This window comes from Cololabis saira, chromosome 21 (genome assembly GCF_033807715.1).
Source record: "Cololabis saira isolate AMF1-May2022 chromosome 21, fColSai1.1, whole genome shotgun sequence".
NCBI classification, from domain to species: domain Eukaryota; kingdom Metazoa; phylum Chordata; class Actinopteri; order Beloniformes; family Belonidae; genus Cololabis; species Cololabis saira.
The window spans coordinates 2,482,099-2,498,347 of NC_084607.1; the positions used below are offsets into that span (position 1 = coordinate 2,482,099).

At 40.5% G+C, this 16,249-nt stretch overlaps 1 protein-coding gene across 2 annotated transcripts in view; it reads left to right on the forward strand.

The window, feature by feature from the left end:
- Positions 1-16,249, forward strand: part of LOC133421847 (zinc finger protein 239-like) — a 156,346-nt gene that overhangs the window by 133,729 nt on the left and 6,368 nt on the right. Inside the window, exon 2 of one of the 2 annotated variants that reach the window (XM_061711633.1) lies at positions 3,978-4,167. In XM_061711633.1, the coding sequence (XP_061567617.1) occupies positions 4,003-4,167 (165 nt within the window). In that variant the 5' untranslated portion in view covers positions 3,978-4,002. Of the gene's footprint in view, positions 1-3,977; positions 4,168-16,249 lie in introns of those variants that run through there. The other variant, XR_009770699.1, reaches the window with a different exon arrangement.

Below are 16,249 nucleotides of genomic sequence, written 5' to 3' on the forward strand. Positions count from 1 at the left end.
TGACGACCGCGCCTCGACCCGCGGAGCAAAATCTTCCTCCGCTCAGAAGAAACTAGTCCCGTTTTGCGGCCCCGATCACGGGACTCTTGGGGGGTTTTGAGCTCTGGACTTTTACTGAGAAGGTGAGCAGGAATCAATCTTTTTGATCATACAGACTGTGTCGTCTCCAAAGGTGGGAGCGGGATGAAACGATAACGGGGTTCACCTTACGGCCTAAAACTCTCGCAGCTTGATCCAGACTAGCGTTAGCCTAGCCGTTAGCCTAGCCGTTAGCCGTTAGTGCGAGTTGTGTCTTATATGTTTATTTTTATGGTACTATGAACCTCTTATATGTATATTTTTATGGTACTATGGACCTCTTATATGTATATTTTTATGGTACTATGGACCTCTTATATTTTTATGGTACTATGGACCTCTTATATGTTTATTTTTATGGTACTATGGACCTCTTATATGTTTATTTTTATGGTACTATGGACCTCTTCTTCACCTTTCAGAAATAGAAATAAAGGACGCCCTGATTTCAGCAGCGCAGGAGCCAAAAAAAGCCCCAAAACTTCTAAACTGAATAAAAATGTGTTTATTTTATATGAAAAAACCAAATGTTTTGATTTAAAGTTTAAAGTGCTTTAATAGCATTGAACTTGCATGCCTGTACAGACAGACAATCATATAACAACTGAAATATCCTCCTATGCTGCTGCTTGTATGTCCACATCAGCCCAGATGTAGAATAAAGATACAGGTGAAGAATATGGTGTAAAAGTTAATTTATTTCAATAATTCAACTAGAATATGGTGTAAAAGTTAATTTATTTCAATAATTCAACTAGAATATGGTGTAAAAGTTAATGTATTTCAATAATTCAACTAGAATATGGTGTAAAAGTTAATTTATTCCAATAATTCAACTAGAATATGGTGTAAAAGTTAATGTATTTCAATAATTCAACTAGAATATGGTGTAAAAGTTAATTTATTCCAATAATTCAACTAGAATATGGTGTAAAAGTTAATTTATTCCAATAATTCAACTAGAATATAGTGTAAAAGTTAATGTATTTCAATTATTCAACTAGAATATGTTGTAAAAGTTAATTTATTCCAATAATTCAACTAGAATATAGTGTAAAAGTTAATGTATTTCAATTATTCAACTAGAATATGGTGTAAAAGTTAATTTATTCCAATAATTCAACTAGAATATGGTGTAAAAGTTAATTTATTTCAATAATTCAACTAGAATATGGTGTAAAAGTTAATGTATTTCAATAATTCAACTAGAATATGGTGTAAAAGTTAATTTATTCCAATAATTCAACTAGAATATGGTGTAAAAGTTAATTTATTCCAATAATTCAACTAGATTATGGTGTAAAAGTTAATTTATTTCAATAATTATACTAGAATATGGTGTAAAAGTTAATTTATTCCAATAATTCAACTAGAATTTGGTGTAAAAGTTGATTTATTTCAATAATTCAACTTAAAAGGTGAAACTAATATATTACCTAGTCTTATTACATGCAGAGCAAGATATGTTAAACCTTTTATTTGTTATAATTTTGATGATTGAATTGTTTATTGAATTCATAAAATATTCTCTAATTTATTTTTTATTTGAGGTTTAATAAACTGTGAGCCATAATCATCAAAATGATAACAAATAAAGGCTTGAAATATCTTACTTTGAATGTAGTGGGGAAATAATATATTTGTTTCACCTTTAGTTAAATTTACTACGAATTACGTTTTGCAATATATTCAAATTTTCCGACCTTCACCTGTTTATTATAACATCAATAAATAAGAGCATAATATATGTCCGTTCCGTATTGGTTCAATACGGAACGCAACTTTTAATTCCCAATTCCCAAGCCCTACCTGGAGGTGAAGCCCGAGTCCTCCCCGCTGTCTGGCACACACTAATAATAATATTCCATATATATATATATATATATATATATATATATATATATATATATATATATATATATATATATATAAAGATCTGGGCACAGACGCAGCAGGTCCTGTTGTCCCGCCACAAAGATTTTGCTGGCCTTAATATTTCCGGTTTTATTTTGTTCATTATTGATAAATTTAGTGTTGATGTGTGTGTGTGTGTGACAGACGTGTGTTTGGGGCGTTAATGAAAATACGGGACAAATCGAGTCCCGTATTAGTTCAATAAGGGACGCAACATTTTTTCTCAAATAAAGGACAATTCCGTATTTTACGGGACGGGTAGCAGCCCTAACTCTTATATGTATATTTTTATGGTACTATGGACTAGGGCTGTGCGATTAATCGATTTTAAATCTAAATCGGATTTATTAATCACAATCGATGTTAAAAAAAAGGAAAATCGTAAAATTGATTTTCCTTTTTTGCAGCTGCATTACAGACAGAGCCCGTCTAGTCATCTTTGTTTGGTCAAGAAAATTGTAAATGTTGTCACTTTACGAAACTCAAGGAGGATTTACAGGATCTTTCAATTGCACTTCATTCCCAATAGGGAAATTTGTTTGCTATTTTTCTTTAAAAATAAAGAGAAAATATTTGAAACAATTTCCATTGTCTTTTGTAGTTTTACCAAAAAAATCAAAATCGGGTTTTCAGAGAAAAAAAATCGGGATTTTATTTTTGTCCAAAATCGCCCAGCCCTACTATGGACCTCTTCTCGAGATGTGTCTGAATTTAATTGAATTGAAATAAACAAACCCATATTTAATTATTTTCTATTTAAACCATGGCTTATATTTTAACTGGGCTACAGTTATCTGTTGTTTTCTATCAGCATTTACGGGGTTAACATTCTGTAGTGCAGTGTTTCTCAATCCTGGTCCTCGTGGGCCCCTGTCCTGCATGTTTTAGATGTTACCCTGCTTCAGCACACCGTGATAAAAGTACCTGTGTCATCAACAGAATTGTGTAGAACTGGATGAAAAGCTAATTAGGACCTTTAATTAGAATCAGGTGTGTTGATGAAGGGTAACTTTAGTGTTCTCATAATAAAAGTAACATATCGCGAGATGAGACACACGAGGTTTTATTAACGAGCTACTGCGTTAGAGAGACAACTACACAGAACCTGTATGTGTTGAAGGTGTTAATTAAAGTTCAACAAATGGATATTACTTCGTGTGTGTGATTCCTAACACACCACAGTAACATCTAAAACATGCAGGACAGGGGCCCACGAGGACCAGGATTGAGAAACACTGCTGTAGCGGAACGAAGGAGGGGGACGGATTAGCGGGACGGACGACGGGAGGAGAGAGAGAGGAGCATGCAGGAGAACAGAGTGCACAGATAAAAGTAATAATTCAGAGGAATCCGTTTTATTTCGTTAGCCATCACAAACCAGTGTGTTTATTGTGTTTGTAGAGAGTTTATACAACGATCTTTCAAGAGCACAACTCGCACTAACAGCTAACGGCTAGGCTAACGGCTAGGCTAACGCTAGGCTGGATCAAGCTGAGAGAGTTTGGTTTCTGTTCATTCCACGTGAGCAGATCGTGCTAAACTCAAGTTTGACTCCACAGTGTGACTTTTGAGGTGGTTCATCCGTTGTTTTGTCCTGGAGGACACAAAGAGGAGACCAGTATAGAGCTGCATCAGTCAGAGCTGCACTGATGCTTCTCTACAACAATAGAAATAGAATAGAAATAGAAAGCCTTTATTATCATTAGACTGCTACAATGAGATTAGGCAGCAGCTCCGTAAAAGTGCACACATGCAAAGACTCTGGAAACAAAGACTGGAAACAACAACATGACAAACAGGAAACATAAATACAGGACTGTCTCAGAAAATGAGAAGTTCTTTATTTTCTGTAATGCAATTTAAAAAAAAAAACAAAAATGTCAAACATTCTGTATTCATTACAAATCAACTGAAATATTGCAAGCCTTTTATTATTTTAATATTGTTGATTATGGCTTGAAGTTTGCACTTTAATATTTTCCCAGCAGGAAACACTCCTGTTTGGAGGAGATGGACCAGGACCAGATCCAGGACCAGATCCAGGACCAGATCCAGGACCGGGGTCAGAACCAGGACCAGGACCAGATCCAGGACCAGATCCAGGACCGGGGTCAGAACCAGGACCAGGAGTCCAGCAGCAGGACCAAAGCGGACTCTTCCTCCGCTGGTCTGCAGGTCAGTGTTCAGGTCCACGTTCCCGCTCCTCCTCGCTCTTTCTGTTGCTGCTGATCATCCAAACACTTCAGTTCATTGTCAGTAGTTTGAACTGAGCAGCAGAAAACACAAACTGTTAGATTTGCAGCTTCTCCATCCTTGGCAGTCACATGAAGAACCGCCGGTAGGAAACGGTCTCAAAATGTGTTTATTTTAACTTCTTCATAGCACTGGTTAAACACTCCAGTAGCCATGGATGTCATGAAAAAGGGGCCGAAGAAAAAAAAGACCTGTCGCTCCTTAACGTCCTTCCTGTAAAGTGAACTAAATTGTGCAGACTGGACCGCTCATTGAACTGCCTAATCAATCAAATGACAGACCCTGGGCTGAGTGCAATAAGGTTCACATCCACCATCAGAGGACACTGGCTGGAGTGCCTCTCATGAGACTGTGTTTCTTTGTTTTTGTTTTTTTGTTTTACTTTTTTTTTTTTTGCCTTTTTCTCTTACCTTTTATACATGTTTTTATATTTGATGTAGTGTATGTTGTTGTCTTTATACCCTGTGGGACATTTGAGCCTGTAATAAAGTTTATAAGCTAAAGTGTCACAACATATAAAATAGAATCACGACAGTAATAACATCCCAGGAAGCTGGCCGTATGACTTACAATACAATCTCATACAAAAAACCATAGACATGTTTACGTATGGAGCATCGAGCTGCTGCTGCGATACGTCAACGTCGCCGCCATATTGGATGTTCAAGACTGAGCTGTAAACTAATACAAGTAAATGGACTTATGTTCATAAAGCGCCTTTCTACAAAGAAATGTACGTCTTACGTCTCATTTATTCATTCACACCAGAGGTGGGAGGAAGTCATTGTTTTGCAAGTCACAAGTAAGTCTCAAGTCTTTGCCCTCAAGTCCCGAGTCAAGTCCCAAGTCTTTGCCCTCAAGTCCCGAGTCAAGTCGCAAGTCAAGACTGACAAGTCACAAGTCGAGTCGCAAGTCCTACACTTTGAGTTTCGAGTCCTTTCGAGTCATTTTAACAACAGAGTAATAATATATTAAATTTACACAGATCATGTATGCTTTTAAAATCTATATTTATTTATCAAAACAAATGATAAAAACAAGTGCCATTGAACTTTACAAGAAAACTAGTGTCGACATTGCACTATTAACCAGTATCATTTAACATTGAACTCATATTCTGCAAGAATATTCTTCCTTTTAGACTAATCTCTTCACAGAATAAACAAATTTGATAAAGTGCAACTGAAATTAGTAGTAAAAGTGCTGACATTATATTTCCATAGCATATTCCACTATAACTAGCACCACAGCAGTTTCTGACCCATCTTGTATTTATCTCATATTGTGTGTGTGTGTGTGTGTGTGTGTGTGTGTGTGTGTGTGTGTGTGTGTGTGTGTGTGTGTGTGTGTGTGTGTGTGTGTGTGTGTGTGTGTGTGTGTGTGTGTGTGTGTGTGTGTGTGTGTGTGTGTGTGTGTGTGTGTGTGTGTGTGTGTGTGTGTGTGTGTGTGTGTGTGTGTGTACGCACGCATGTGTTTGACGGAGAAGGAAAAATATAAATACATGAACATAACAATGAACAGGGTTGAACATTTTCTGTTATTTCAGGGCCCTATGCTGCATTGCATTTGCAAAAGACCAAATTGGATAAAAGTCTGTCAGTCATTTGTGCACGATGGGGCCGTAGGATGATGCCACCATGGCTGAAAACTCGCTCCACTGGAGCACTGGAGGCAGGCACCGCCAAGACTCTGATGGCCACTTGGAACAGTGAAGGAAGAGTCTTCATGTTCATTGCCCAAAACAAAAGAGCATTATGTCCTTCTGCTATGTCAAGGTAGTGACTTAGCTGTAGTGCTGGAGTGGTCCCCACATCCTTCTTCTGTCTCTTATGGTATGCTGCAAACAGCCCTTCTCCTTGTCCAAGCTCTTCTGCCTGTTCTTCGTCAATAAGAGGCACAGGTTGCCCTGTCCCTGCTGCATCCTGCAGGATCAGTTCTGGCAAAACAGAAAAATAGTAGAAACAAACAATCCCTTATTACCATTAGTGTGGGGGATGAAGTTAGACTGAAAAAAATATTGTTGCAATCAATTAGATCAGACTGTGAGGGGAAAAAAAGTTACATCAAACTCAATAAAATTTACCTTTAACTCGATAATAATAATAATAATAAATTTTATTTGTTGGCGCCTTTCTGAGCACCCAAGGACACCTTACAAAAAACATAGAAAATACGAATAAAATACAACAGGAAATAAAATAGAATACAAAAAAAAATTTAGACTGGATATGCAAGTCTGAACAGATGGGTCTTGAGGTGAGATTTGAATTGTCCAATGGAGTCAATCTGACGGATGCAGGGGGGGAGAGAGTTCCAGAGTCTGGGTGCAGAGCAACTGAAGGCTCTGCCACCCATAGTGGCCAGTTTAAATTTGGGTACAGACAGGAGAGCAGCTGAGGAGGAGCGTAGAGCACGGGTGGGGGTGTACGGGTGGAGAAGGTCTGACAGGTATTGAGGGACCAGGTTATGGAGAGCTTTAAATGTGAGGAGAAGAACTTTATATTGGATGCGGTGGTGGACAGGTAGCCAGTGGAGCTGGATGAGGATGGGGGTGATGTGGTCAGTGCGTTTTGTACGGGTGGTGATTCTGGCAGCAGAGTTCTGGATGATTTGGAGACGGTGGAGAAGTTTGTTGGGGAGGCCAGTGAGGATGGAGTTGCAGTAATCAATGCGTGAGGTGACAAGTGCATGGACCAAGACCTGGGTGTTGTGCTGGGTGAGAGATGGGCGGATTCTGGCGATGTTCCGTAGGTGCATGAAAGCAGTACGGGTAATGTTACTGATGTGGGGGGAAAAAGAGAGAACACTGTCCAGAATGACGCCAAGGCTTTTGACTTTGGAGGAGATGTGGACCGGGTGACCATCAATGGAGATATTGAAGGGGTGGGTCTTGGAGAGTGTGGACCTTGTGCCGACGAGAAGGACTTCACTTTTATTTCCATTTAATTTGAGAAAGTTGTTTGTCATCCAGAAATTGATGGTGTTGAGACAGTCAGTAAGAGTGGGGGGGGGGAGGGAGGTGCTTGGTTTAGTGGAGATGTAGAGTTGTGTGTCGTCGGCATAACAGTGAAACTGGATTCCAAAGTGGCGGAGGATGTTACCAAGGGGGAGGATGTATACAATGAAGAGAAGCGGTCCAAGTACTGATCCCTGTGGAACGCCATGTGTGATGAGTGATGGTTGTGAGTGTACATTTTTGCCTTGAACGAACTGTTTCCTGTCAGAGAGATATGAGGTGAACCATTTTATTGCAGTACCAGAGACCCCAGTGCCAGCCAGGCGTTCCAGGAGTATGGAGTGGGAGATGGTGTCAAAGGCGGCACTGAGGTCGAGAAGGATGAGGATGGTGAGAAGGCCAGAATCTGCTGCCAGGAGGAGGTCGTTGGTGATCTTGATTAATGCAGTTTCTGTACTGTGTTTTGGGCGGAAACCAGACTGAAATGGCTCAAAGAGGCTATTGTTGTGCAGGTGGTTCTGGAGGTGGGTTGCTACTGTCTTTTCCAGAATCTTAGAGATGAATGGGAGGTTGGAAATGGGGCGATAATTATTGTGGTCGATTGGATCTAAACCAGGTTTTTTGAGAATGGGAGTGATGGAAGCAATCTTTAATGATGGTGGAACAGTGGCAGTGGAAAGAGAGGAGTGAACTATGGCAGTTATTATGGGTGAGACTGTTGGCAGACAGGCTTTAATTAAGGCAGTGGGGAGAGGATCAAGAGGGCAGGTAGAGTTCTTGGATGCTTTGATGAGTCTATTAATACCGTCAACAGATGGGAGTTGAAATGTGGACAGGGTGTTGGGGGGTGGAGGGTCCAGGGTGTTCCACTGGGAGAAGGTGGGTTGCGTTGGTGCAGGAAGAGTCAGCTGTTGGTGGATATTGACAATTTTTGAATTGAAAAAGTCCAGAAACTCTTGACACTGTGAGGTGGAGATGAGATGAGAGGGAGTTGCAGCTGGTTTCAGGAGTTTGTTGACAGTTGAGAATAAAGTCCGGGTGTTGCTGTCAGCAGAGTTGATGATATGGGAGTAGTAGGTGGACCTGGCTGTGTTGATGGCAGATTTGTAGGAAGTGAAATGGTCAAGATACATTTGCTGATGTACCACTAGGCCGGTTTTCCTCAGCAATCGCTCCAGCTGACGACCCCGCGCTTTAAGCTGGCGAAGCTCCGGGGTGTACCAGGGGGAGGACCGAGTGAATGTAACTGTGCGAGTTTTCAGGGGGGCAAGTGTGTCTAAAGCATATTGGAGGTTAGTATTATAGTGATCAACCAGTTCAGAAGCAGTGTGGAAGTGAGGGGAGCTGGAATGGATGGAGGTGCTAATTAGACTGTTAAGCTCAGTGATATTGATATTTTTAAGGTTTCTGAAAGATATGGAACGGTTCTGGGTGGATTTTGAAAGTTGAAGATGTATATCAAAGGTAACAAGCTTATGGTCAGAAATGGGAAAATCAACAGTACTGAGGTTACAAGGTGTGACTCCTGAGCAGCAAACTAAGTCAAGAAAATGTCCTTTGATGTGAGTGGGGAAATTAACAAATTGAACCAGGTCAAAACTGTTCAGGATAGAAATAAAATCTTTTGCAAATGTTTCAGTGGGTTTATCGAGATGGATGTTAAAATCACCAGTTAAAATAACATTAGGGGACATAGCACAAAGATCAGCTAAAAGGGATGTGAACTTGCTAATAAAAATGGCAGAGGGTTTAGGAGGTCGATAAATGGTGACAATAAGGGTAGGTATGGGACCATTCAGCTGAGCAGCCAGAACTTCAAAGGAGGAGGGCTCTGTCACTGGTAGAGGCGTGATTTTTAGGTTCTCGCGATAGATGAGCGCGAGACCGCCCCCTCTCCCGGAAGAGCGAGATTTACAGATGTAAACAAAGCCAGGTGGGGATGCTTGGTTCAGATGAGAGAAGTCGTTCGGCTGCTGCCAAGTTTCGGTGAGACATATAAAGTCCAGTTTTAAATCTGTGATGGATTCGGATATAAGCAGTGCTTTGTTTGTTAGTGAGCGAACATTGAAGGTGGAGAATTTAAAACAGTTAGAGGGAGAAGGCTCCGCCGTCCTGGGAAGAGAAGCCAATATGTGATGGTTAGCAGTCCTACCGGCGTTTCCAGCCTTGTCATGTCGGCGTGAATCCCTCGACCAGAAAGATCGGATGGAACTGCTGTCATCAAAGCAGAATTTCCTGCGGGACCCGCGGTGGATGTATCTCGGACGTCGGAGGATATCCCGGTGGACGAGTAGGCTGGCTGGTAGCTTATTCCGTGATCGGAGCCAGCGGATTGCATCAGTTGAGTATGTCAGTCGAGGCAGAGCAGTTACGATGGTGGAGAAGAAGGCAATCCAGAGCAGGAGCTTGAGTATCCGCATTGTAGCAGAGCCGCAGCAGGAAGAACCAGGAAGCGGTGGTAAGGAGCCGCACGTCAGGACGCCAAACTCAGAGAGGTCCCGTTTGCAGCAGTGGGATTCCTCAGTGGCTGACAGATGATCGTAGTGATGCAAGCAGGTAATTCATATAAAACACTGATACCGCTGGCAGAGGCAGTTAGCAGGCATCAAATGGTGTTAAACAAGTAAAAGGAAAAAAGTCGGGTTGGTGAGCAGCGGCAGCCAAGACGCGCCAGCGTTCACTCACATCAACCGGAAGGATCAAGGGACTCATAAGTTCAGTTAACAACTGAACGTGCCACCTCTGCCTTGACATCACGACTGACGAGCACATGGGGCTCCACCCACAACAGAGCAAAAGCTGGATCCAAGACAGCTGCTTTGAGGTAGACTGGGTCTGAAAAGGGGGCAGTGACCCCATCTTGTGTCCTGGCCATTTTCACATTGATGAAGATTCCAAGAAATCTTTTGTTCAGGGATGCCTGGAGACTTCTGACCAGGCCGCTCAGGAAACGGACTTGAGGCTTCATCTTCTCAAGGTGGTGATTGAGGGACAAGATAGATGGAACAACAGCACTGATTGTGACTACTTTCTCCCCCTGTGTCATATCTGTTGCTTCTCCAAACGGCTTCAAGATGTCCACCAACTCCTTCAACAGATTCCACTCCCGTGCTGTGAATGACAACTCCTTGTGCCCAGCCTTTTCCAGAACAGCACAGAGCTTTGGATGATCACACTGGAGAACTGCCTTCACTTGCCTTAGTGTTGAGTTCCATCTTGTGTTCACAGCAGCAGGAATTCCTTTCTGTTCCCCAAATTCAGCATCAAACACATCTTTGAACGTCGTGCTTGTGTGCAGCAGTGAACTGAGTTTGGATAACTTTGAAAGAGAAGGAGATGCCACTTTCGTTTCTTTCAAGCCGTCTCCCACCACCAGCTGGAGAGTGTGCGCAAAACACTGCAAGCGCTGTTTCTTTGCCATGGCAGCATCTACTGTTAGCTGGTCTTCCACGGTTAAGTCATGCCAGAGCTCTGGGTCGTCTAGATCATCCCCGTCATCATCATCATCTTCTTCTTGTACGGTGGGGAAGCACACAGTGAAGGCTTTACGCATGTTAGCAGCATTGTCACTAATAATGTAGTCCAGTTTATCTTTAATGTTGTACTCATCGCATATTGCATCAAATTGGTCACAGATTCTTTCAGCTGTGTGTGAGCCTTTGAAGCGGTTACAGGCCAAGAGATTGGACTTTAGCTGTATTGTCTCCGCCTCTTTCTCTATCCAATGCACAGTGATACCAAGGAACCCCCTCATCTTTCGGTCAGACCAAATGTCCACAGTGACTGAAACATGGTGAGTGTTGCTCAGTTGAGTTTTTAATTTTGAACGTCTCTCTTCAGCGAGGTTCTCTGTTTTTGATGTCAATGTTCTGCGACACACTGGGCTGTACTTACGATCAAGTACTGTCAGAAAGTGGCGAAAGCTCTTGTTTTCCACGATAGACAGGGGCAAGTTGCAATCAATAATCAAGTCAGATAATATTGCATTGGTGATAGCTTTCTGTTGTGGATGACTCATGCTGTAATGTCCAACAGATGTATCCAGGAATTGTGAGATTGAAGGCTGTTGTGGTTCATTTGGGATGCTTTTGTTCATCTGGTATTCGTCAAATCTGCAAGATACCAGCATATTAAACAGATGTCAGAAAATTGCTTATAGCCACACATGAAATACTTGAAAACTACCCTTCATTACTCACATTATTAATATATCAATCTTAACCAGTACTCGAGTTGTAAAATAAAATCAGGGGGGATGGTGGATTTAATCATATGGGGGCAGATTATTTGTGCTGATTACAAATAATAGCACTGACCAAAACAGCTGCAGAAATACTGCAGGAATGACATAGCAGAAGTTAAATGCAGCCTTCTGTAAGCTTTAAATATCCACTGGACTTACATCAAATACATCAAAACACAACATTAAAGAACAGTTTTCTGAACTTATCAATATGACTCTGTCCTTCACAGGATAAGTAAAATGGATCACTGCAAAAACTCACAATCTTAACAAGAATATTTGTCTTATTTCTAGTTAAAATGTCTGATTTTAGTAAAAGAAAATTCATTACATTTAAAACAAGACTCATCACTGGAAAAATCAAATGAAAATGTACTTGAAACAGTGAAAATTGTCAAATAAGTTATTTTTCTGGTGTTATTTTTCTGGTGATGACTCTAAATGTTGAAATAGCAGTAAAACCACATTCATTGATGAAATGACATAAGGGATGGAAAGGGGGGATGGAAGTTTTATAGGGGGATGATTTGGGCCGTTTTTATTTCAGGGGGGGATGCCATCCCCCCTCATCCCCCATCAACTCCAGTACTGATCTTAACATTGTCTTACTATTAATTTAATTGTGTACAGTGTTAAGACATTTATGAATGTTTATTGATTTTTTTTTTTAAAGCAAAAATAATGACTACCACTGCTTAGCCAGCCGTGTCTAATAGGCCTACTGGATATACTGACTATCAGACTGAAGCTGAAAACACTCCATCTGAATTGCATACACTGTAAATCCATGCAGTAACGTGAACGTTGCGTTACCTTCGAAGCTGAGGCTTTGCAGCGCTGGTTAAAGCCGCAACGCAACGCAACAGATTACCGTGTTTGTAATGTAACGTTACCAGTACAGCATCATTAACTACAACTAGCAAAGTTACTTTACTTAGCAGATAAAGTAACGTTAGCTGAGCATGAGCTCGCTAGCTCCACTTACCGTTCTTTGTGCAGCTTCAGATGTCGGACGAAGTTGGAAGTTGTTGCCTCTCCGTCTGTGATCTTCGACCCGCATGTTTTGCACACTGCAATTCGTTTTTTGTTCACTACCTCGTATTTTTTGTACCCAAACGAAATTACCTTCGGTATCATTTTTAAAAACTGGCGCTTTGGTTTCAATTTCTTCTTCATTGGTTGTCCTGCAACTTGATTGGCTGCTGTCGCAACGTGGCTCTAATCTGATTGGATGCTGCGCCAGCTCGCGCACACACAAATGCACACACGAACGCACACACACACACAGAGAGAGAGTGAGAGCGCGTTCTTTATTTAAATACTTTTTAATCTTTGTGTTTTGGTGAAAGTAGCAAGTCTTCTCGAGTCAAAGGGCCCAAGTCCAAGTGAAGTCACGAGTCATTGTTGTTAAAGTCCAAGTCGAGTTGCAAGTCTTTTAACATTTTGTCAAGTCGAGTCTAAAGTCATCAAATTCATGACTCGAGTCTGACTCGAGTCCAAGTCACATGACTCGAGTCCACACCTCTGATTCACACACACACTAATATACTCTGGAAACAGTTAGGCACCAAATATAATATATTAATTTTCTCAGATGGCAAAAATAAGAACTTTATTGATCCCACATAGGAGTAATTCATGTTCTATCAGCTATAGAGAACAAGGTAGTGCCGAAAAACAATATATATCCCCCCTCACAAAAATAAGAAAAATAGAGAAACATATTTTCTCATCAACAAAACATATTTAAAATTTTTGAAATAACAAAAAAACATATTTGAACCATTTTCAGACAATAAAGTAACATTTGAAGCATTTCAGCACCATAATCTGCCAACATTGTGGAAAACACTAACGTTAAATGGTGGAAAACACTGTGCACGATTCATTCATTTATTTTATTATAGTCTGCTCATGATAGTATATCTTTTCATCAAAACCCATACAGATAATGATTTAACGACTAAGTTTACATATCCGTAGTCGGAAAGGAACAGGAGGAAGAACAATCTTGAATGAGACTTGAATATTTTATTGTCTGAAAAATGGTTCAAATGTTATTTTATTGTCTGAAAAATGGTTCAAATGTTGTTGTTTTTTACTTTAAAATATGCTTTGTCGATGAGAAAATATGTTTCTTTATTTTTCTTATTTTTGTGAGGGGGGATATAAATAGTTTTTCGGCACTACCTTGTTCTCTATAGCTGATATAACATGAATTACTCCTATGTGAGATCAATAAAGTTCTTATTTTTGCCATCTGAGAAAATTAAATATATTATATTGGTGCCTAACTGTTTCCCAAGTATATTAGTGCGTGTGTGAATGAATAAATGAGACGTAAAACGTAAATTTCTTCGTAGAAAGGCGCTTTATGAAAATAAGTCCATTTACTTGTATTAGTTTTCAGCGCAGTCTTGAACATCCAATATGGCGGCGACGTTGACGTATCACAGCAGCAGCTCCATGGGGCGGATATGTAAATATGTCTATGCAAAAAACAAACTGGTCATAAACCATGTAATATGGGAGCATATCAGAAAGGCATGAGATTATACAACTTAAAATAACTATAGATAATATGATTGATTGAGAGCAAAACTTAACACAAACACGTGACCTTCCTAAGAGACTTTTAAACTTGTCTACGTCTGAATATATAATATATATAATGATGAATGTGGCAGCGCATACGGACGCAGCAGTCTGGAGGTTTACATTTATCCTTCAATTAAACAAGGCTGAATTCGAGGCAGAGAAAATTCCTCCATCTTTTTTTTTAATGGAGTTACTGGAGGAATCGTTACAGCCAGTGGTGTAGTCACATTTCTTTTAGTGGGGATACTGTCCTTACTCATACTCACCGTCCAACAGCTCATAGCAGCATCACCACCATGTGTCTGGTGCTGCCTCCTGACATGTTGATAACATAACCAGTCCTAAGAATGCTCTCAACACAGGGCTCCAGAGTGCGACCTAATAGGTCGCATATGCGACCTAATAGGTCGCATATGCGACCTAATTTTTTAAGGTGCGAGTTAAAATTTAATGAGGTCGCTCCGGTGCTACTTGCAAGAGGACTAGTGGAAAAAAAAAAAAATTAACTCGGCTGTGTTAGTGCATTAATGGAGTGGTTGATAATACAATCTTACTTTTTGGCTCATTCCTGCGAGTGTGAGTCCTATACCTGTCTGACTGCACCTGGTACGGTCTGCGCACGTTACGTGCACAGCAGTGTACGCGCGCGTACACGCAGCGCGCTCAAAAAGGTAAACAGAGCAGATGCAGTATGAAGCGGTCTATAGCCGATTATTTTAAGAAGAAACATGTGCCAGAGGCAACCATGGAGGCAACAAACGAATCATGGATTCTTCTTCTTCTGATGAAGAGAGTGACAGGTTGGCGAAAGAGGCGGGGGAGAGCGGGGGAGAAGGAAAAAAAAGTACAGCTTTCAACAACAATGGCACGGTTCCCGTGGTTAAGATACGAGGGACAGGCCCAGGCCCGGTTCTACGAGGGTGCATCAGCATTGCACCCTCAGTTTATGTGTTTGCTCAGTTGAAAAGACGAAAAGAAAACTGACAAATGCGCGCGCGTTAAGCCTCATTTATGGTTCTGCGTTAAATCGACGGCGTAGCATACGGCGTAGGGTACGCGACGACGCGCGGCGTACGTTCGCGTCCCGCGTATCCTACGCCCTAAGCTCTGCGTTGGTGCAACGCGGAACCATAAATCAGCCAGTGTACTTCACTCATCTGCAAGACGCTGCTCTCTGCTGCTCCGTTAACACAAACTAACATGGATATTCAGAAGTGGTTCAAGCACAACCACGCAAGCAAGTTTACAGGACTGTCTCAGAAAATTAGAATATTGTGATAAAGTTATTTATTTTCTGTAATGCAATTTAAAAAAGACAAAAATGTCATACATTCTGGATTCATTACAAATCAACTGAAATATTGCAAGCCTTTTATTATTTTAATATTGCTGATTATGGCTTACAGTTTAAGATTCCCAGAATATTCACATTTTTTGAGATAGGATATTTGAGTTTTCTTAAGCTGTAAGCCATGATCAGCAATATTAAAATAATAAAAGGATTGCAATATTTCAGTTGATTTGTAATGAATCCAGAATGTAGGACATTTTTGCATTCTGTAGGCTATATGTGTTTCCTATACATAATGATTGTTAATCTGTAAATGGTTAATTAATGCTTAATAATGTAACTAATGTTAGCAATGAAAAACATGTCTCAACATGTAGACTGGAGGCAGGGCATTAGTGAATGGGATTCAAATTCAAAAGGATTTTTATTCATGTAATAACAACCTCTGAATAAACATCTTCATTTGGAGATTAATAACTTTATTCTTATGTTTATGTGTTGAATGCAACACAATACTTTTGACAGTCAAGGAATGAAATAACAATGGCGGGGTTTCCCAGATCCGACCTCTCTTAAGGATTTAAGAGAGGTTCAAAGAAGGTTTCAATTAAGAGAGGACCCTAAGATACGGGTGTTTCCCAGATGACTTCTTAACACCGTTCTTTAGTTTCCCTATTTTAGAAGCTCTTTGGAGGAGCTGTCCACCACCGCGGTTCTGAAACTAAATCAATCGATGTCAGGCAAATCGATCACCGATCACTATCAGCGCATTTTCACACGCAGCACTGCAGCAAGTATATGATAAATATACTTTAATGTAGTGTCCGACCGATCAGCTTTTTTTTAGCCGATATCAGCCGATACGATTATTACCCTTTTTTACCTTTTTGGGAGAAAACTCATTTCAATACAAGAA